The sequence below is a fragment of the Nerophis ophidion genome, linkage group LG10 (assembly GCF_033978795.1).
Source record: "Nerophis ophidion isolate RoL-2023_Sa linkage group LG10, RoL_Noph_v1.0, whole genome shotgun sequence".
NCBI classification, from domain to species: Eukaryota; Metazoa; Chordata; class Actinopteri; order Syngnathiformes; family Syngnathidae; genus Nerophis; species Nerophis ophidion.
This window is the reverse complement of record NC_084620.1, coordinates 28907242-28930264: the sequence shown is the minus strand read 5'-3', so window position 1 is coordinate 28930264 and position 23023 is coordinate 28907242. Positions and strand designations below refer to the sequence as shown.

General features: G+C 39.0%; 2 protein-coding genes across 3 annotated transcripts in view; both read right to left on the bottom strand.

Annotated features, from left to right (window-relative positions):
• ano6 (anoctamin 6) overlaps window positions 1–11252 on the bottom strand; it is a 47324-nt gene extending 36072 nt beyond the window's left edge. Inside the window, exons 1-2 of the mRNA XM_061913287.1 lie at window positions 10974–11252; window positions 937–1007 (exon numbers count right to left, since the gene is read on the bottom strand). Of these exons, the coding sequence (XP_061769271.1) occupies window positions 937–1007; window positions 10974–11064 (162 nt within the window). The 5' untranslated portion in view covers window positions 11065–11252. The remainder of the gene's footprint in view (window positions 1–936; window positions 1008–10973) is intronic.
• Window positions 11253–12304: 1052 nt separating this feature from the next.
• ints13 (integrator complex subunit 13) lies at window positions 12305–22959 on the bottom strand. Of its 2 annotated transcripts, XM_061913288.1 has the most exons (18): window positions 22497–22959; window positions 22164–22415; window positions 22026–22100; window positions 20698–20900; window positions 19184–19264; window positions 19029–19119; window positions 18833–18961; window positions 18585–18608; window positions 18053–18137; window positions 15042–15134; window positions 14888–14977; window positions 14622–14800; window positions 14401–14565; window positions 14176–14330; window positions 13866–14096; window positions 13666–13796; window positions 13454–13586; window positions 12305–12515 (listed from the first exon to the last, which is right to left on the bottom strand). In XM_061913288.1, the coding sequence occupies exons 2-18, from the start codon at window positions 22386–22388 to the stop codon at window positions 12479–12481; spliced, it is 2127 nt and encodes a 708-aa protein (XP_061769272.1). In that variant the 5' UTR covers window positions 22389–22415; window positions 22497–22959; the 3' UTR covers window positions 12305–12478. The 2 variants fall into 2 exon arrangements, with proteins under 2 accessions (XP_061769272.1, XP_061769273.1); XM_061913289.1 differs by lacking the exon at window positions 18585–18608 and having other exon boundaries at window positions 22497–22958.
• Window positions 22960–23023: the final 64 nt, after the last annotated feature.

Below are 23023 nucleotides of genomic sequence, written 5' to 3'. Positions count from 1 at the left end.
CAGGTTATAGTTTGCTTTGTGCATAATTTTAGCTGTTTGCAAATGCACCAAATCATTGAGTTTCAGTATTTTGGATTCAATAAATAAAGAGTTTGTATGTTCTTGATAACCTACATTATGTATTATTCTAACTGACCTTTTTTGTAACATGGTTAGTGGACGAAATCTACTTTTATAATTACTACTATAGTATTATATAGTATAGTATTATTTCCCCATATTTCTACACAATCACTCAAATATGGTAACACTAACGAGCATTAAAGAATGTGCAATGATTTTTGGTCCAGAACCTATTTTGCTTTATTTATTATATAAATATTAATTGCCACCTGGTGTTGTATATTTCTTTTATGTGATTTCCAGTTCATTTTATCATTTATTATTACACCCAAAAATGTGATTTCCTTCACCCTTTCAATGTGTTCTCTGTCAATTTGTATTTGTGTCTGACTTTCTCTTCTATTGTTACCAAATAGCCTTATTTTAGTTTTACTGAGAATCAAGGACAGTGTGATTTTATGAAACCATCTCTTTAATTTGTTCATTTATTTTGTTATTATTCGTATGAGCTTCTGTGTGTTCTCTCCTGAACGAAGGGTATCTGTGTCGTCCGCAAATATTTATAAAATGTAAGTCTTTTGTAACTTTCCAAATGTTGTTTATGTATGGATTGAAATTGCATGTGTGTCAAAATATTGTGGTCTTCTTTTGAAAGTTAATTTAAACTATAGATGCATGTTATTTACTGTGTATAATCAAAATTCGAAAGTGTTTTTATGGTTGGACAGCCCTTGTATATTAATAGAAATTGCACTATTTGAACAAACACAGCCCATTTGAAATAAAGTCACAGACACACAAAAGCAAAATGTCTACTACTGTCTAATTAGTTGAACAAATCATCAAGGGTGCATGCTAACATGTTGGACTCACCAGCTGTGCTTTAGCTACTGTTGCTCCTTCTCTAATACTGTGATACGTTGGTAGAAACTCCTCAGGGTAAACTGTAGGAAAGAAACAGTGATGATGAGCTTTCTGCTGCTTTTTATCTCCATGGCTGTCATGTACATACAAAGAAAAGAAGCGTGCAGCCAGCAGGAACACCTGCCATCTTAAAAAAGGGTACAAATACGATTTAGTAGCAAGGCATGCGGCCTCACCACAACTCACTTCCTATGCAGGACATCCGCTAAAAGCTCAGCAGTAGTTGCTTACAATAACAATAAAGTTTTTTCTAGCATTCATTGTGGCAAAGTGCTTGAATTGGCTTTATTTTTTTTGAAAATAATCGTATGAATGTATTTTCATACAAAGTACGACAAGAGCTGGCCGATTATTCAGAAAATAATCGAAACCGACAGAAAACTGCCATGTGGATTATTTCGACTTTTCCCCCATCGGTAATTCTCTCTCTAATTAGACCCTTAATAACCCCTTAAAATAGACTACTGGTTGTGTAGTTACACCACATGAAGACCGCTGGCGCAAAGCGAGAAACCTGAGCAGTTTGTACTATTTAATTGTTGGACATAGTTTGATGCAGTAAGGATGAAAAAACGAGAAGAATAGTTGAGAGTGGAATAATCGTGCATTTACCAAAATTAAAGTAAAATTCATCGTATTTTAAATTCTGTCATAAACAAAATATAAATTAGGTATGACTGTGAATAATTGATGAGCCATCCAAAGCAAAGTGCACTAATGGGTGTGAGAGAATTTAAGGGGACAACTTCTGTCAAAAAATGATTTATGGGGGTGGGGGGGTCATAAATCATTGATTTATGAGGGGTCATAAATCAATGATTTATGAGGGGTCATAAATCAATGATTTATGAGGGGTCAAGGTCAAAGGTCAAGTCCAAAGGTCAGGGTCAAAGGTCAAGTGGGTGTGGCTCACCCCGGAAGAGGGTGAAGTTAAGACCTGAGGTGGGAGTGGTTTAACCAGGAAGAGGGTGGAGTTTTAACCAGGAAGAGGGTGGAGTTAAGACCTGAAGTGGGGGTGGTTAACCAGGAAGAGGGTGGAGTTCTAACCAGGAAGAGAGTGGATTTAAGGCCTGAAGAGGGAGTGATTTAACCAGGAAGAGGGTGGAGTTTTAACCAGGGAGAGGGTGGGTTCAAGACCTGAAGGGGGAGTAATTTAACCAGGAAGAGGGTGGAGTTAAGACCTGAAGTGGGATTGGTTAAGAGGGAACAAAGGAGGGTTCAGGTTGAGGTCAGTTTTTAAGGAAGCTTGAGAATGTCATCTGATCAGCATCTGACCAGCCATTTGACAGTTTAAATGTTTACGATAGTCGCACACCGAAGCTTGAGAATGTCATCTGATCAGCATCTGACCAGCCATTTGACAGTTTAAATGTTTACGATCGTTTGAAACAACTTCCCGACCTCACGAAAACATATTTAAACGATTGGGAGGAACTAATTAGGTTAAGGTTAACCATATGTTTGACCCTGCTTCGATGTATTGATGGCTGGGAATGTTACGTGGGAAGATGTGGACACGCACACACGCACGCACACACGCACACACACACACACACGCGCGCGCGCACACACACACACACACACACACACACGCGCACACACACACCATTACCTCTGCTTTACCACGTTATTAGACAATGGTTTAACTCCATTTAAGAATTTAAACGTTAAAAGCATTGCACGTGTACGACGTTGTAATACTTTTTTTTTTACCAGCCGATGACGACGAAGTGAAAGACGAAGAACTTTGTTTAAACGATCTTACAAAGTTGGAAGATGATTATCGAGGTGTGTTTAAACCTTCGAATTATTTAATATTATGTGTATTCATTATTTTTTTTCATAGAGGAATTGCCGTAAGATCCTAACGCGATCGTTTTAACACAATCGCAGTCTGGTGAGTCAAATGATTCTCATTTTACAAGAAAAAAACATGCGGTATACAATACATATATACATATATTTACTTAGAGATTTTCCGTTTACATCTCCGGCTCGTTGGATCCCCTTAATCAAGCAAGCGCCGTCAACTGGCGTCGGAGACAGCCAGCAATTCCAGGCAGAGGAGAAGGCTTGATTGCGCCAAAGAACCCAGACATCGAAACCTTGGTCCGGGACAATATCATTGAAAACCACGGCGAATGTCCGACATGCCCCCGCCGTAAGTTTTTCTTGCTTTCTGTAAGCTTTTTAAGATTCTCCGCGGTTTTAAAGAACTCCTCTCACTCCTCTGTCTTCCGTGTGTCTTGGCTACCACTCTTTACCGCATCTCTCCATGAACCCCGAAAAAAACATCCGACCAGGAGCGTTGGGCTGCAGTGCATTGTGGGTAGGCGAGTCTTGTACATGATCATGTTCTGTCGGTTCATTTGAAAAATAAACCAGAGAGCACAACTCAGCTTTGATACAAAATCAAAGTAAAAAGTCATGTTGGAATATTTTAAAGCACTCAGCTCGGATTAATTACTGTTCTCTTGGTAGTGGAGAAGAAGTGGGGGTTAGGGGCAAAGGTGGTCTCTGATCCATCTTTGACACGGCAGAAAAGGGGCTGGGAGAGGTTAGACCGAGGGGGCATGGGTTTTTTTTTTTTACTACAGCCGACGAGGCACATATGTTTTTCAAATTAGACTGTGTCGTATTTTGGGGGAATCAAACAAACATTACAAAGAGGTTTTAGGACCAGACAATCCATTGCATTCGATACAATTATCTTATTCAGGAATTACATTTTATTTTGAAAAAGTTATCAGTAATCTGGAAATACGTGTTATTTATTGGAATTGTAGATTGAAAAAAGAAATAATCAAAAGCCATACATCATGAAACAGAAGTACAACAAATCAAAGTTGAAAGAAATATTACATACGCAGAGGCATTTAAAGTGAGAAATCAAGAAAGTGTAGAAAAGAACAGAAGTGTGAATAGTTCAAGAAATAAAAAAAACAAAACAAGAGGCAACAAATACAGGAATTTCCACGGACAAACTAGTTGTATTCCTGGCTTACGCAATAAACTGTACCGAACAGGCTAGAAATAAGACTGAGAAGATCAAAATAATTGTCAAAGCAGCAGCAAAGTTGTTGAAAGAACTATCTTGGGACCGGGTGCAAGCTGTACTACAGAGAGTAGACGTGACGGAGTCATGTTACCACATTCCAACACCATGTTAATCGTCCAGTGGGATGCCAGATGTTTGATAGCAACCGAACATGAATTAAAGGGATATATTAAAAATATGAAAACTAAACCACATATAATTTGTGTTCAAGAAACATGGCTGAAGCCAAAATTAAACTTTATAATAAAAGGATACATAACGATTCGTAAAGATAGGAATGATGGGTAAAGAGGATGATGTGCCACATTTATTAGAGAAGATGTAGTCACGGGTAAAGAAACAGCAGAACCTTTAGCGAAAAAAAATGTGTTAAAGTGCACAGTAATGATAATTTGAGAAATGTAGAAAAACAAAAGAGAGGAGAAACGATGAGTTTAAACATTGGGGAAATGATGGAAGACAACGATAATAGCTTTACCAACACTATGGATATGACATTTTCTTTGAATGAAATGGTTCGAATTTTGAAAAAGGTTAAAAATACGTAACGGGGAAACACCTGGTGAGTTATCAAATGATCAAAAACTTAGGTAGCATCGTCAAAGAAGTGGTCTTGAAATGATATGACAGGATATATGAAGAAGGAGAATGACCGGCAGAGGGGAAAATTAGCGGTAATAATTCCAATATGCAAGTCAAGACCCGGAAGAGGCAGGAAATTATAGGCCGATAGCACTGACCTCAAATTTGGGGAAAGTAATGGAAAAAAAATGATTAATGAAAGACTAGTATATTATTTAGAGTTAAAAGAAATAATCAAAAAACTAACAAAGTGGTAAATAATGTTCAAGACTGGGGAACGGCTTGGGGTTTAAGATTCTCTGTTGCAAAGACAAAAGTCATACATTTTACAAAGAGAAAAGTACAAAACAAGCTCCAAATAAAAACTCTATGGTGAAAATATAGAAGAGGTACAAGTATTTAAATATTTAGGAATATGGTTTGATAAAAATATGAACTAGTCAACCCACATCAGCAAAATAGATTTGATTAGATTAGATTAGATAGTACTTTATTTATTCCTTCGGGAGTGTTCCTTCAGGAAAATTAAAAATAGGGGAAAAAGTAAAAAGGTGTTAAATATAATGAGGGCTTTGAGGGGTAATGATTGGGGGGCTGATAGGTTGACGTTGAAAACATCCATCCATCCATTTTCTACCGCTTATTCCCTTTTGGGGTCACGGGGGGCGCTGGCGCCTATCTCAGCTACAATCGGGCGGGAGGCAGGGTACACCCTGGACAAGTCGCCACCTCATCGCAGGGCACGTTGAAAACAATATATGTATATATATCACTTTAATTCCATCTGTTATTGATTACGGATGCATTATTTACCAATCTGCTTCAAAAACATGACTTGGGAAAATAGACTGGATCCAGTCACAGGCTTAAAGGTTATGTTGTGGAGCTACTACATCAACCCTAGTGGCAGTATTACAAGTAAAAATGAACGAAAAACCTTTGGACAAGAGGAGAGATAAACTCTCAGCAGTTTATCGGGCAACTTTAAAAGGATCCAAGCAAGGATATCCCACTTGTCCAGTGCTACCAAACTGCCAAGAAAAAGAGAAAAGAAAAAAAAAAGAATAGTTTTGGGTGGATTATAGGAGACATATGTAATAAAGTTAAAATTGACAATATTAAAGTTAGTCCTACAGTACCAATGCCTGCAATACCACCGTGGATGTTTGATAACCCAAAAGAAAACATGCAATTACTAAAGAATAGAAATTCAAATAGTTACCAGATAGAAAAATGGATTGAGATATGATATTTACGGATGCATCAAAAACTATAAAAAAAATTAAAGGTAAGAGCTGCAGCAGTTATCCCACAAGGAAACATAGTATTAAATAAAATAATCAGTGATAAACTATCTGTTTTTACGGGGGAATTGGTAGCAATTTATATGGCAGTTAACTGGATAGAGGAAAACAAAGCAAGGAAAGTAGTTGTGTGCTCGGACTCCAGCAGTGCATTGATGAGCATAAAAAAACATAGCATCAGAAACAAGACAAGATTTAGTTTATGAAATAGTTCAGGCAATCTATAGAATGAATAAAGCGGGAGGTGTGGTAACATTTCTTTGGGTTCCTTGGAAGATAATGTAGGATGGAATTCACAACACATAGGATATAAAGCATTATACACGTATTTAAAAAACATTGGGTTAAATAAAAGAATATAGAGTAGGGATCCATCTTGGTCCACACTCCATTTCAGTAAGTGACGCTAATGCACACCAGAAGGTTGCTTCCCGGAAACAACCGCCCACCTCCGGAATCAGTCCCCGCCCATTCCCCTTAGGCGCGAAATTCATTTGAGAGGAGTTTTTTAAAACCGCGGAGAATTTTAAAAAGCTTACAGAAAGCAAGAAAAACTTACGGCGGGGGCATGTCGGACATTCGCCGTTGTTTTCGATGATATTGTCCCGGACCAAGGTTTCGATGTCTGGGTTCTTTGGCGCAATCAAGCCTTCTCCTCTGCCTGGAATTGCTGGCTGTCTCCGACGCCCGTTGACGGCGCTTGCTCGATTAAGGGGATCCAACGAGCCGGAGATGTAAACGGAAAATCTCTAAGTAAATATATGTATATATGTATTGTATACCGCATGTTTTTTTCTTGTAAAATGAGAATCATTTGACTCACCAGACTGCGATTGTGTTAAAACGATCGCGTTAGGATCTTACGGCAATTCCGCTATGAAACAAAATAATGAATACACATACTATTAAATAATTCGAAGGTTTAAACACACCTCGATAATTATCTTCCAACTTTGTAAGATCGTTTAAACAAAGTTCTTCGTCTTTCACTTCGTCGTCATCGGCTGGTAAAAAAAAAAGTATTACAACGTCGTACACGTGCAATGCTTTCAACGTTTAAATGCTTAAATGGAGTTAAACCATTGTCTAATAACGTGGTAAAGCAGAGGTAATGGTGTGTGTGTGCGTGTGGTTAAAACTCCACCCTCTTCCTGGTTAAAACTCCACCCTTTTCCTGGTTAAATCACTCCCTCTTCAGGTCTTAACTCCACCCTGTTCTTGGTTAAAACTCCACCCTCTTCTTGGTTAAACCACTCCCACTTCAGGTCTTAACTCCACCCTCTTCATGGTTAAAACTCCACCATCTTCCTGGTTAAACCACTCCCACCTCAGGTCTTAACTCCACCCTCTTCCGGGGTAAGCCCCACCCACTTGACCTTTGACCTTGACCCCTCATAAATCATTGATTTATGACCCCTCATAAATCAATGATTTATGACCCCCCCATAAATCATTTTTTGACAGAAGGTGTCCCCTTAAATTCTCTGGTGTGTGCTTGTTGGTGCAATCAATAACATCCTGAGAAAGCTCAAAGATTAAAAGCATTCTCTCCCTCAAGAAGTAAGAGATGCATCTGTAACCACAATATGAGGGAGACAAAAATGATATGAAAAATATTTACCATTACAAAAACCAGTACATATGCATGGCGGCAGACTATCACTAAGTATCCTACCGGACATTTTCTGTTTTGATTTTCTCATGCAGTTCCAATTACAGTAATGATTAAAACACAATTAGGAGTTTATTTTCACTCCGTAGTGGGGAAGTGGGTGACCTGCAGTGTCATGAACAAGCTGATTTGCATTAATGCACATAATAGAATAGAATAGACAATACCTATAAAGACTAGTCAAAAGAAAAGTCAATCAATAATGCAATCGCTTTTCCCACAAGCGTATCCCTGGTTGCCAGCAAGTAGGCCAGGTCAGTGGAGCCAACTCACCCTGTACTGCCAGGCCCACTGGTAGATGGAAAGACTGAAAAAGTTTGAGATGTAATGCTAACAACAGTGCACTGTTAGTTCTTGTGTAAAATGGAAGAATGTGTGTGTGTGCATATATATATATATATATATATATATACACATATATAAATACATATATGTATATTTCCAACACATATGATGATGACATTCACAGGATTAAGCGGTGATCATCTATATACAAACAATATGTAAAAAAGAGTAAAGTAAGAGACAATAATGTCATGCCTTTGGATCATGTTTTGTTTTGGTCATGTTAAGTTTTGTTTTTTGGACACGTGTTTCCTGTTTTGCACTTCCTGGTTTGTTTTTGTTTCCATAGTAACTCATTAGTTTCCACCTTGTCTCCATGTCACACCCCAGTCCTCAGTTCTCACACCTGCTGGTTAATTATTACTGCTAGTATTTAAGCCACAGTTGCCAAGCATTCAGGCTGGCAACTTTCTGTCAAGCATGGACTTGGGACTATGGGATATTTTGTTTTTCCAACGCAAAGGATGATTTGCACGAGTCAGGTGTGAATGTAAGTACATGATGTTTTATTACTAAACAAACAGACTACAGCAAAAGGCAAACAAAGGGCGCGCAAGAGGGCGGAAAACAAACTTGGCTAATGAAAAAACAAAAGACTAGCATAAATGCTGCGAACTACAAACGTGAAACAAAAAAACATTTGCACTGTGGCATGAAAAAACAAAACTTGCACTGAGGCATAAATACAAAACTTACGTGGCGTGGTCAAAAAACGAACAGCAAGGCATGAAGGTAGGTACATGGAGATGTGGGTAAAGTGGGTAAGTAGGTAGGTAAGTACATCGGTAGGTAAAGTTGCCAGACTGAATGTTGGGCCACTGTGGCTTGAATACTAGCAGTAATAATTAACCAGCAGGTGTGAGAACTGAGGACCGGGGCGTGACATGCAGACAAGGTTGAAACTAATGAGTTACTATGGAAACAAAAACAAACCAGGAAGTGCAAAACAGGAAACAAGTGTCCAAAAAAGTAAACTTAACATGACCAAAACAAAGCATGACCCAAAGGTGTGACAAATAAAGAAAGATTTATACATATATACATACATATCATATGTATATATGTAGTGGCATAAAACACTGAAAGTGATTGTTCCTATAACCCCTTTGTTTCAAATGTTTGTTCCACTTGGGGCGCGGGAATCTTGTCTGACTCACACCTTCTACACAGCCTTCCTTGTCACGTATTCTTCCTTTTCCCGCTTTCCCTCCACTAATTCAAACTGATCCAGCAGCGCAATTGAAGATTGTTTTATTTACAATAATCAAGGGTTAGAATACTCGGGAAACAAAATAAATGGTAGCTTATATGAAGCCGAGGTCTACAGACAGGTGAGGTCAAAGACGGTATGCTAGTGCCCGACTGCCAATCACGCGCCCAGCGCGCTCCTGCCCCTTATAGGCCTGCGTGGGAACTTTACACAACCTGCAAAGGGTGCACACTGACATACACGCATGAATCACATATGTATATGTATGTATATATATATATATATATATATGTATATATATATATATTTTTTTTTTTTTGTGTGTGTTTTGTTTTTAAAATAACTGGCAGGCAGCATAAAGTGTTCTAAAACTTCCTGGTAGACTGCTGCATTGACCCTAGACCTCAGGAAACACAGTGGACCAACACCAGCAGATGACATGGCACCCCAGACCATTACCGATTGTGGAAATTTGACACTGGACTTCAGGCAACGTGGATTCTGTGCCTCTCCTGTCTTCCTCCAGACTCTGGGACCTTGATTTCCAAAGGAGATACAAAATTTACTTTCATCTGAAAACATAACTTTGGACCACTCAGCAGCAGTCCAGTCCTTTTTGTCTTGAGCCCAGGCGAGACGCTTTTGACGTTGTCTCTTATTCAAGAGTGGCTTTACACAAGGAATGCGACAGCTGAAGCCCAGATCTTGCATACGTCGGTGCGTGGTGGTTCTTGAAGCACTGACTCCAGCTGCAGTCCACTCTTTGTGGATCTCCCCCACATTTTTGAATCTGTTTTGTTTGACAATCCTCTCCAGGGAGGGGTTATCCCTCTTGCTTGTACACTTTTTTTTCTACCACATATTTGTCTTCCCTTCGCCTCTCTATTAATGTGCTTGGACAAAGAGCTCTGGGAACATCCAACCTCTTTGGCAATGACCTTTTGTGTCTTGCCCTCCTTCTTTAAAGTATCAATGGTCATCCTTTGGACAGTTGTCAAGTCAGCAGTCTTCCCCATGATTGTGTGTCATACAGAATCAAAACGAGAGACCATGTAAAGGCATTTCCAGGTGTTTTGAGTTAGTTAGCTAATTAGAGTGTGGCACCAGGTGTCTTCAATATCTGACCTTTTCACCATATTCTAATTTTCTGAGAGGTTGGATTTAGGGTTTTCATTGGTTGTCAGCTATAATCATCTCCTTTTTGGCAAAAAACACTTTAAATGTATCAGTCTGTTTGGAATGAATGTATACATTCTACAAGTTTGACCTTCTAAATGGAATTAATGAAATAAATCAACTTTTTCATGATATTCTAATAATATGACCAGCACCTGTACACTCAACGGCACATTTGCGGATTATAATTACTGATTTTTAGAAAATATTTTAACCCATTTAGGTGAAATTACATAATCTCCCACGGCACACCAAACAATATCTCAAGGTACACTAGTGTGCCGCGGCACAGTGGTTGAAAAACACTGCTGTAAGCAATGAGGGTTGCCAGGCAAAACTACAACAACATCTGGCAACCCATGTGACCTCCCTGAGGGACACCCGTTATTATTGGCATGGAGCCACGCCCCCTCCATCATCAGCGTTAAACAGGACTACCTTACATCAGTTTAAAGGCCTTCTTTCACTACAAATGTCATGGTAAAGAAAACTAGTTCGTACAAATGTATTTCCACAGAACACTAATAGAGTCATGGAACATGGCAATAAGTTACTTTCCAAGCTGTGTGAGAGCCAATTTATTCTTTGTGACTTTCCCAAATAAAATCAGTAGTAAATGTATAAAAAAGTGAATCTTACCGGCTGCTTCTTCTATCATGTCCGAGGCAGCTTCTCCTTCAGGCTCCTCGGCGTCAGACAGACACTCCATCTCCAGGATGTTGTTGTCCATGCTAGCTCAACTTTACTCAAGCGAACGTACGATCATTTATCTTCTTGCTTATGGCAGCAGTTTAACGGCGCCGTCCAGCATACATTTCGAATGTCTTATATTTGGCAACAATGGCTGGCAGTACAGTAGACTTTAAGAGTCAAGTTGAGACTTGAGAGAATCAGTAAAAAGAAAAAAAAGAAAAAAGGGTGAGGTCCATGAAGGAGGAGGAGCTTGATCAAGCCCGCGCTCCATTTTTTTCTTGCGGAAGTCCAAATATGGGTATTGTATGACTTCGTCATAGCAAGTTCAAGAAGCAAGATGGCGGCATTCATGAAACTAGTAAAATATCTATGGTTGTGAATCATTTAATTTTGGAAATATAATACTGCATATTTGTTTTGGGAAGATATCAGATATTCGCGGTAAAACATATACACACGCGTTAGTAAATGGGAAAAGTGGATGGATAGCATGATAGTAATCATTTCTAGCTTGCTATCATTCAATATTCTACCAAATTGAATGCAGCTGAGATAGGCTCCAGCACCCCCCGCCACCCCAAAAGGGACAAGCGGTAGAAACAGATGGATGGATGGTGTCTACTATATAGTAAATGGGGACATCTGTCGTTAGCATGGACAGAAGGGTTGCCCTTTTTTCCATAATAGGGCGGAAGCATTCTTGCCCGGGCACGCCTTCCTTGTGTTGAATGACGTACAGTGTGGTATTTATGGCATCTAGACTAGATCTGACCAATTCTAAGTCTATGCGCATGAAATGAACAAACTGATCAACTGAACAGTCCCGTTCTGATCGATGGAGTTCCTTGAGAAAACCAGTAAAACCAACTTTGTTTTGCATCAAAAAAGGGCTTTGGACTTTGACACGCGCCTATTTTGTCACTTTTAATTAGCTTCAAACTTTCCTGTTACAATTATTAATTGTATTCCATATACTTTATCTCAGCAGATTTTGTAGTCAATATGCTATACATGTAGAGCATTTTTAAAATTATATATTTACACACATATATAATGTACATAAAAGCATGTATTTTACTTCAATCTTATGCATACTATACTTCCCGTCTGTGTATGTGGTTAGTGTAACAAAGTCAAGTATCTAGCTATCCGTGTACATTAGTGTGTGTTGTCCTTTATATATATTTATAGATCCACATTACAGCAAACAAAAAATTATGTTTTATGAGACATAATTATACATTAAAAGTGTGAGTTAACTTAATCCAATTCCGTGCTCTCTATTGTATAGTTTTATTGCAATGTATAATACACAAATGGTCTATTTACAAAAAACGGTTTAAAAAATTACAAATTTCAGTTGACTGGCAATTCTTGCTTTGAGCGGGTGAGCGACATCCCAAAGGATCGGGAAAAAAATGTTGAGGCACTTCTTCTTTTGGAACACACCATCATCTGGTCGCCTTGCCATTTTCATGAACATCCATCCTTGAAGAAGAAGAAATATTGAAGTGAAGTTTGAGAATATTATTACTTGTTTTTACCATGTTTTACTTAATCATGTATATTACTGCTGTGAAGCACTTTGAGCAGCAGTTCTGTATCAAAGGTGCTACACAAATAGTTCATTACATTAACTGTTACTCTACACTGAATCAAAATTGTCTCACAAGACTGTTTAATGAGTTCTAATTTCTATTTTAATTTATTTCATACAGCAGAACTTGCTTTGTTGGTCACGCCAAAGAAATTTAACAGTTTTAACTGTCGCCCGCCTTAAATAGCTGACTTGTGATTAGCTGATAGCATGTGTGATTTACTTGTATGTTTTGATTGTTTGAATTTTGTGTATCATATTGTTGTTTAAATAAAGCTGGGGGGAAAAAACTGTGATTGGTCAGCTTGTTACAACATAATTTCCGGGGTTCACATAGCCCACTTTCGTGAACGTTGTCTTCTATGGTTTTGAAACAATGCGCATTAAAAGTGGCCATTGTTTTAAAATTATTAGTTCCAGCTCCAACATTAAAGTGAGTGTTGCTTCCACTCTTACACACAGCGAACCAAAAACGCATGAAAGATAACCACAAGTGGGTCCCGCCTGCTCATACATAAACGAAGATTATGAATGACTGACAAGAGGCTCAAGTGCTGAGATCGTTGCAAGGAGTGAGACCTTTGAAAGCCAGAGCCAAAGAAACAAAGACATAGCAATTTATCGATGATGGCAAAGTTACCAAGTTCGATTTCATATATAATTTCATTGATTGACTAATTGATTCAGTCCGTCCTACAATTGTATGACATTTTTTTGTGCTTTTGGACATCGAATTTAATGTTTTTTAATGCCATTTAAGGCCTTAATTTTTCCAAATTCTTTCGATGACGTTTAATGGTTCGCGGAAACCCTGTACTTTAGGACTCACCCATTTTCATCTTTGAGGTGCTGGTACAGCTCAAACCTGCTGTTGACCGAGCGCGCTCTTCCCATAAGATCCCGACGCTTTCTGGACTTGGCGGTGATCCGATTGGTCCACATGGCGAGGAGCGAGACGGGACCTATCAAGTAACAGAAATAAAATTATATCAGGTATAATTGAAAAAAAAAAAAACAATAACAATGGAAAGTAAACACTACCTATTGCTCCCTCTGCTGGCTGAACGTCATCAGTGGTCAGACGAGGCTTCTTGTTGAGGGGCTCGGGAGAGTCTGGTGAATCTTTAATCACTTCTGACTCCTGATCCTGTTTTTCCTGCAAACTCTTGACTCTATAAACAAAAATATGATTTAGTCAGCGAACCATCTCGTATGCATGCCCACTTAGGGACCTAACTGGCCTCTCTGAGTCCTTCCAGCTTTTATCCTCTACATCCTTGCTGCCGTTTTTGTCTGTCCGGTCTTCTCTCTCCTCTCTCTTCCTGCCTCTCTTCTTCCTTTCCTCCTCTTCGGGTGGTTTGCTGCGGCAGGCCACGATGCAGTCCAGGACCCTCTGGTGCCTGTCGGTGGCCCCGGCGTGCGTTTTGACCAGAGTCTCCAGCTCGTTCCACATGATTCGATACTGCTCGTCTCTACAGAGGACAAAGTTGGACTTCATGAAGACAGAAGAAGATCTAAATAAGTAAATTAATAAAGTCTAAACAAGCCAACCTCTTGGGTCCTTTGCCTCTGGAACCCACAGTGGAGATGGGAAGAGGGTCATTCTTCCTCTCCATGTCTACCAGGTTGTAAACGGTCTTCTGGCAGGTGAGGACGTCTTCGTCAGTTAGCGTCTCTTTCACAATCAGGTTAGCCAGAGGAACCACCTTGGGAAACAGGACAGGATAAGACAGGTGTACAACAGAGAGGTAATGGAGAGAGGAAGGATGTGCTCACGGCCTGCATGTTGAAAATGGTGGTCTGGGAGATGATCATAGGCCAGTAGCGTGTGTACCGCTCCAGCTGGGCCTTGGCGCGCTCTACCGGCAGCTTCCCTGAAGTGTGATGGGAGGACTCGGACACGGGAAACAGGCGGTTCTCCTTCATGAACTCCCCGAAATCCTGGAATCCATTGAAGTCATACAATGGAACATTTCTGTTGCGCCAATGGAACATACAGTGATGCGGTAGTCAGTCACTCGGCCCCCACAGCCCTCGCTGATGGAGGGCGGGTCCTCCAGCGTGGAGCGGTTGCTGTTGAGCACGTGCAGGAAGATCTCGCCTCCATGGCTGCTGAGCATGTGGCTGATGACCTTTGAACCGGACTTCCTGGGCTGCTCCAGTAGCACCGATCGACCTGAAGGAAGAACAATGTGAAATTTTACACGGGCAGAAATAGAAATAGTAAAAGTAAATAAAAAAAGCAAATTTTTTTTATGCTTACCGTTGAGGAGAAAGTTGGTCAAACACGACGACGGACGACTGTTGACGTCAGTGGGAGAAATGCGATAAGCTCCTGTGCAGTAATGCAGTTCTGAAAGGGGAAAAATTAGGCACTTTAAGTTCTGATTATTATCATATCTGTGGTCTCAATTTACCAATGGTGATGGTTCTCGGCGTGCACCACTTTAGTGTGACCGTTTCCTTTAGTCCGTTTTCACGCGTGCTTGTGCCAGCCATGTGTAAATCTCCTGTGCAACAAAAAAGAATGAGACGGCCTTCAATCATTACAACCCTCACATATGAACCCAGCATATCAAATTAAATGATAAATTGGAGTTGTCCTTGTACAGCTGGTATTGCAGTATAGACTCTCCGATCCACTGAAAATAACAACACAAGTTAGTACCAAGATAATTGTCTGTTAAAGGTTTGGGGCTGCATGAGTGCTGCCGGAACTGGTAAAGCCGCAGATTATTGAGGGGAAACTGTGACGTTGTGAAGCAGAAACCTGGTTTTCCAACAAGCTCAAGCTCAAGGACACGTCCAAAAAGATAAAGTTCCTTGCTGAGGAAGGTGAAGGTGATAAAGTAGGTCCCCTCCACACCTGAACACAATTGAGCACCTAACAAAAATGTGGAAGGATTCCAGTAACGTGTGCAAGTCTAGTGAAGTTCATGTCCAAGAGGATTATGGCAATGCTAAGACAATAATGTTCACACTAATTATTCACACTATTTGACAGGTTCACAATATATTTACACAATGAGGCAGTGTGTGGACTCTTTCAGTGGACAATAAGGCTCAATTTGAATTCTCCCTCCTCCAATTCCCTTCCTGTACTTGACCCTGCCTTTGCTCTAGCATCTACTGCCAGGCAAAGTATTGCGAATACGCCCCTATGCATACAGACGTTGGTCGAGTTTTGCTACGTCATCAACCCTCGCCGTTTGACAGGAGTTGGCAAACAGCATTTGTCACAGGTCTGACGAATGTTTGTTTACATTAGAGATGCGGTCACACACACTGTTCAGTTTTGTTTGTACTCTTCTTATATTTTTTTCCGCCTGTCTGTAATAAGAAGACCGTTAAGAAAAGGGGATCTTATCCTTTTTGACCTCGGGGCCCAACTGTTCCATGACAGAGGAACCCAGGGCCCACTCAAATATTATCACAACATTTTTTTTTATATACATATGATTATGTTGTGCAAATATAAATAAACTAAATCAATAATGAATATGTTTATTAACTAAACTGTCCATGAAGTTAAAGTCCAAATGAAAATACAGCTTAACCACTTTAGTCATATTTTTTTTACTTAATAAACTTCTTAATGACTTTAGCTCTAGACTTTTTCTGTTTGTTTGAGATTGTCATTCCACTGCAAAAAAGAGCTGACAAAATATAAGATAAAAATACTATATTTTAGGAAAAAATGCTAAAAACTTGTGAAATTATCAGTCCATGCAGCTAGTTAATGTTATTAGGTAAAATATCCAAGGGCGGAGCATGGAGTATTCAAGTGAGCCTAAATCTATACTGCTATACCAGCTGTACACTGACTACTCTAAAGTGTATTCATTCCTGTATTATTGTTTCTCGAGAAGCTATCATGAAAGAATGGGGTACGTTTTACCAGGGACAACAAATGGGTTCGGATGTGGGGGTGAAACAATTGGCTTGAGTACAGGAGGCTTGGTTTGAAAGATTTAAGGCATGTTTTTTCTTTTTGTCCTTTAAAAAAAAAATATGTGTATAACAATTTCAACACTATTTGACTAAGAGATAAATATATTTAAATGTATATTTTCGATTATTAGAAATATATGATAAACAATCAATTTATTTTAAGTGCAAAATTAACAACAGAAGAAAAAATTGTGGAGTATCCACAAATAATATATATACATTTATATGTATGTATGTATGTATGTATGTATGTATGTATGTATATATATATATATATATATATATATATATATATATATACATAGACACAGATATATACATAGAAACAAATACTCATATACACACACACACATATACAAATACACACATATATACACGTATATACATATATACATACACATATATAACACACACATATATATATACACATATATATATGTATATAAATATACGTATATATATTATATGTACACACACACACAGATATATACGTACATGTATAAACTAACATACACATTAACACCAGCAGGTTAAACTATGAATGGTTATATATAGTTTAATATTTGCGCATTATTGACTAATGATGCACCAAAATTTTCGCCGGAAAAAGACAAACTTTAATCACCAGGACTGCACTCCCGAAACCAAATGTTGTGATTATGTAAGCAATACGCACGCGGTTGTCTGGAACAGAGGCAGCGTTTCCCCGCTGTGTATGTACTTTAATATATTTGAGATACACCTGCAGAGAGCGATATTCACAATTTAAGATGACATTGGCTGCTTTTAATGAGAGAAAGGCTCTCAGAAGCGCCAAGCAAGTATGACGTCAGGCTCTCAGCAGCTCGAGTCACTCTTTGTCGCGGACATGGAGCGACAGAAGTAAAGAGTCTCTAAACACACGTACAGTCTCGAATAACACCTGAAATAAATGCTAGATTTGTTGCCAGACTTCTTATTTAAAAAAGAGTAACTCAAAGGATTGGAAAAATCGCAAAACATTTTTTAAAATCAACAAAGTATATTGTACAATAAGCAGCAACAATTTAAAAATAGAACAAAACAATATTACGTAAGAAAAAATATACCTATTATTGCTATACTTAACAGATTTGTTTTAAATGTTTATTCACATTTTGTGTTCTATTTGAAGAATATATGCATCACAGCAAATCCTGTGATGACATCATATTGACCAGGTCCGCACCGCCACAGGTATTTTGGCTATATAAGGGAAACCCTGATGTATGTATGTATACCCGCATACAGATATATACACACAATGTATGTATATGTATGTATGTTTGTTATTAAATTCAATTTAAAGAAAATTTCATTTATTAATAGTTTTTTTTTAACCAGTTTAACAATTGGTTTTATTATCCATCATAAAGATCAGTCTCCTGCAAACCCTCGTGACTAGCATTTGACCATTAATTAGTCAGCCCTAGAAAGCCAATGCATGCATGTTACTCACCACTTTTGAAGAACTCCAGGTGAGCATCCCTGTGATGCAGAAGCTCCACGTCGTAATTGGCAGACGTGTTGGCGTGCTGCTCTTCCTACGCGCCCACAGATGAGACAGAAACACACAGAAAGTGTTCTAAAAAAATGTGAAGCATGCGTTCTACACACACACGAACAAACACTGCTGATTTCATGTTCCAGTAATGGAAGGTTGATTTACACTTGAGGGGGGGGGTGCTAAACGCTAACTATCTAGAGTTGATGGGCAAGATAACACAGTGGGGCTGGAGGAGGGAAAACACTTGGGCAAACAGGATGAAGAAGAGGCAACGTTGGTCATGTTTGGACATAAGTCCTCGCACACTGGAGGCAATTTACAGTCATGACTACTTTGAAATTGTCCGTACGAGACCACAGTTGCCTACACACTCATGACAGTGAACGACGAGGCGATAGCCTTTTTGCAAGACACAACATACAGTAACACACACGACACACGGCTTTGGGACTCTGCGCCTTTTGTGTGTGAATTGAGTACTAACCTGGTCGCAAACATTTAATGTGGGCTAGCAAAACAGAAAATACAGCATGAAACCAGCAGCAGGGTTCAGTCAGATTTACAAAGGAGGGGAAAAGGAAAACGATGAAGTGGTTGGAGGTGAGGAAGGGTATCGCGCGTAAAGCAAGCGAAAAAAAAAGGAGAAAAAAAGCCATCAATGAAAAGAGAAATGTAGAAATGAGCGGTGCACTGCATGCAGCTGATGACAAGGAAGGTGTAGATCGTGCTCACCTTCATGGGGATGTTAGTGATGGTGGTGGAGGCCAAGTCAAAGTGCTGCTGGACTAGAATGTTGAGCTTGCTGGCCAAGTGCCTCCCTGCGCGCACGCTGTGGACCTCACTTGTGAGTAGCGACGAGATCTGATGGAAAGGAAGACAGCTTGAATCGAACGAAGACGTGATGACATACAAACGTTCTAGCAAGTACCTCTTTCTTGGGACGGTCGGACACCAGCGTGTCCTCGCCCTGAGGGTGAATGTGAATGAGGACCAGCTCACACTGCTGGATGCCCATCAGCCTGAAGGAGGCGACAAAGTGCAGTTTATGGCATGAACGTTTCCTCATGTTAAGATTGAACTAACCTGTCTGAGCCTGCTGCCAGCTTGTTTTGCTCCAAGATGGTCTCCTGGATGCAGTCTTCCAGCATGCGCACGTGAGTGTCACTGCAAAAATATATTACTACAACACCCCATTGTTGAAAAAAAACAATACTTACTTACACGTGAGATTATTTTCCATAATTGTATATTATAATCAATATTTATATATAGATATACACACACACATACATAAATACATGTATATATAACTATATACTTTCATTTGTATTATTGTACAGTGCTACACATGTACTAAAGCACCTGTTATTAAAAACTAACTATAAAAGGAGGGCTGTCAAAAATAAGTTAACTTAACCGCGAATGGAAACATGAAAGGTGTGTCGCTATACATCAGTGATCAGATTAACAATATGTCAGTGCAAAAATTATTGATAGTTATGGACTCATTGACTCAGTTCACTTCAAAATAAAACTACTAAACTGCAAATCATGCAATTAAGTAGAACATTTTTAAAATGTACCTGTATGACATTCTGACAACAAAAATTAATTTTTGGGGAAATATTGGGCATGTTTTTAAGATAATTTAAACTATCCAAGGTCTGAATAACCTGTGAACTAATCACGATTAATCAAATCTCGAGTGTGATGAATCCAGTCTAAAACACTTACACATTTTTCATTTGACAGCACTAATAAAAATATAATATTACACCTAAATATTTTAGAAATATTTGAAGAACATAAACCATAAACCAAAAGATGATTCTACATGTTAGAAGTTGTACTTTAAAAAAAACAATTATAATAGTTTCTAATGTTTAACTTTTTATTAAAAGGACGTGCTTGAACATTAAACCATGTGTTATTTAAAACTGTAAAAAAAATAAAAAAATAAACTACTGTTTAGTATTCAAACATGTTTAAAACTATCATGATTGTCTTTAATGAACAATACATTTACTTTTATTTTGTATTATTATACAGTGCCTAATACATTGAACCAGCTGTGATAAAACTAACTATACAAACATATCACAATTGAAGATTAAAAAAAAAAAAAGGGAAAATATTGTGAAATAAATACATCAAAAATAATAACAAAAAAAAATATTAAAAACTTTTACCCCACAAATGACCAAATTATTTATTTATATATATATCTATATATATAAATAGATATATATATATATTATTTTTTTTAAATAACTGCTACTTGCTATTTTTTGTAATATAGTAAGTAGATTAAAAACATTCGCAACACTATATGTTAGCATTAAAATATGATTTCAGTCAAAGAAATCATACACAGAAGTGCATTACAAAAAAATATTGACATAAACCTTAAATTGGGCAGAAGTTTGATAGGTTATTGTATGTTTGAATTACTCATTATTATAGAACAGTAACTAGAAGTGTGTAAACAAGTCTTTTGTCTATCACATCCCCTTTTGTCTTTTTAACTGATGCTAACATCAACAACTTGAGCCGCATTTCTTTCCTTCCACTGTGCAGATGTCAGGTGATCACCTTACCTTTTGGCATTAGTCAGACAGATAACTCGACCTCTGTTCACCACCCGCTCGACCGTGTCCATGAGATCAATGCGCTTCTCGTGCTGCAGCTCGGTGATTTTGCATAGCGACTCCACGGCGGCGACCAGGCCGTGCAAGATGCTGCAGCACTCAGGGTCCTCACGTGGGTTAGGAGGCCCGACGGCTGCCAAAGCTGACATTAGCTGTCAAGATGTGGAGTAATAGCACATCACTACATGGTCCATTGTATACAATATGCTCTTTAAAGGCCTACTGAAACCCACTACTACCAACCACGCAGTCTGGTAGTTTATATAACAATGATGAATTATTAACATTGCAACACATGCCAATACGGCCGGTTTAGATTACTAAATTACAATTTTAAATTTCCCGGGAGTTTCGTCTTCGAAACGTCGTGAAATGATGAAGTGTATGCAAGACGTCATGGGTTTTTAGGAAGTATGAGCGCTGCACACACACACACACAGCTAAAAGTCGTCTGCTTTAACCGCATAATTATACAGTATATTGGACATCTGTGTTGTTGAATCTTTTGCAATTTGTTCAATTAATATTGGAGAAGTCACAGTAGAAAGATGGAGTTGGGAAGCTTTAGCCTTTAGCCACACAAACACACTGTGATTCCTTTTTAAAAATCTTGGAGGTGAAACTTTGCTATGGATCAGAGCGCGGTCAAGCCAACATGGATCCCTACCAAATGTCAACCAGCAGGTTTCGGTGAGAAAATTGTGGTAAAAAGTCAGTTCTTACCGGAGAAAAGCTGAACTTGTGCCGTCCATAGCTGCCGTCGACTCCCCTGAGACACCCTTCCGACGATCAGGTACTATTTAACTCACTAAATCACTAGCAACACAATAAAAAGATAAGGGATTTCCCAGAATTAAGCTAGTAAATGTGTCTAAAAACATTGGAATCCGTCCAAATGCAATCGTGTTTTTTTTTTCTAGTCCGTCACTATCAATATCCTCAAACACGAATCTTTCATCCTTGCTCAAATTAATGGGGAAATTGTCGTTTTCTCGGTCCGAATAGCACTTTTTGTTGGAGGCTCCCATTAAAACAATGTGAATATGTGAGGAGTCATCACACGGGTGACGTCATAGTCTGCGACTTCCGGTAGAGGCAGGGCATTTCTCTTAGCAACGAAAGTTGCGAACTTTATCGTGGATGCTCTCTACTAAATCCTTTCAGCAAAAATATGGCAATATCGCGAAATGATCAAGTATGACACATAGGATGGACCTGCTATCCCCGTTTAAATAAGAAAATCTAATTTCAGTAGACCTTTAAGGGTAGAAAACAACCTCATGAGTGCTTTGGTTGTCACGCTTCCAGCTATTCAAGATGTGAAACTCTGAGTCGCTCACAATGTAATTTATCTGTAAAGAGAACAAATATGAATACAAGCACACTAGTACTCATGCTATGATGCAGGAGCTAACCAATTTGTCCACTGGGTAAATATCATAGAGGATCCGGCAGTACTCCATGGAACACTCCACAGCACAGGTCCAGAGCGACTTGGACACAGGGGCCAAAGGGATGACTCCCTGGGCTCGGCTTTTGGTCAAAAGATCACATTCCACCTGCTGACGACTGGACTCAGCCATGTAAGGACAGTGGTCCACCACAAAGACGGTCTTGTGAGACACGGCAAACATCTTCATTTTGATTCGCCTGCAGGGAGAGATGATCTGCAAGGACAATGACGCAAATGTGAAATATAACATGCTATAAAACACACATATGACATGTTCGCATGGATGCTAACTCACGCTAGAAAATCTTGTCCAAAGCTTCTCGGTCAGGAAATAGTCGCTTCAAACATGGTGATATATTTTACACAGATATATTCTGTACAGATATAATGTACCTCTCTACAAAACCCACGATTAATTCAGTCACTGTTTGGACATGAGAATGATGGCCCACCATAACCCATAAGCAGGCTAACGTCACACTACATGCTAAAGGAAGCAGACAAGCGGCTAACGCGCTAGTCAACACTACGCTGGCAGGCTGATTTCGTTATTTTCTCTATCACTTTTATTGCCAGCTACAAGTGGATACTTAGCACGATAATAAATATGTTCGTTTCATGCCACTTCCCCATGATAGTGTCCAAACAGCCTTGAGTCGGCTTTAGCCTGAACACACAATACTCCAGTTAGGATAGCCAGGATTGTTGTTAGCGGATATATGGGTAACTGTGGTCCGTCACGCATTATCTTTCCCCGTAGTTCCGGTTTAGAGATTCCTATCGGAAGTGTGCTGCACATTTGTAATTCAAATTTGTAAATTG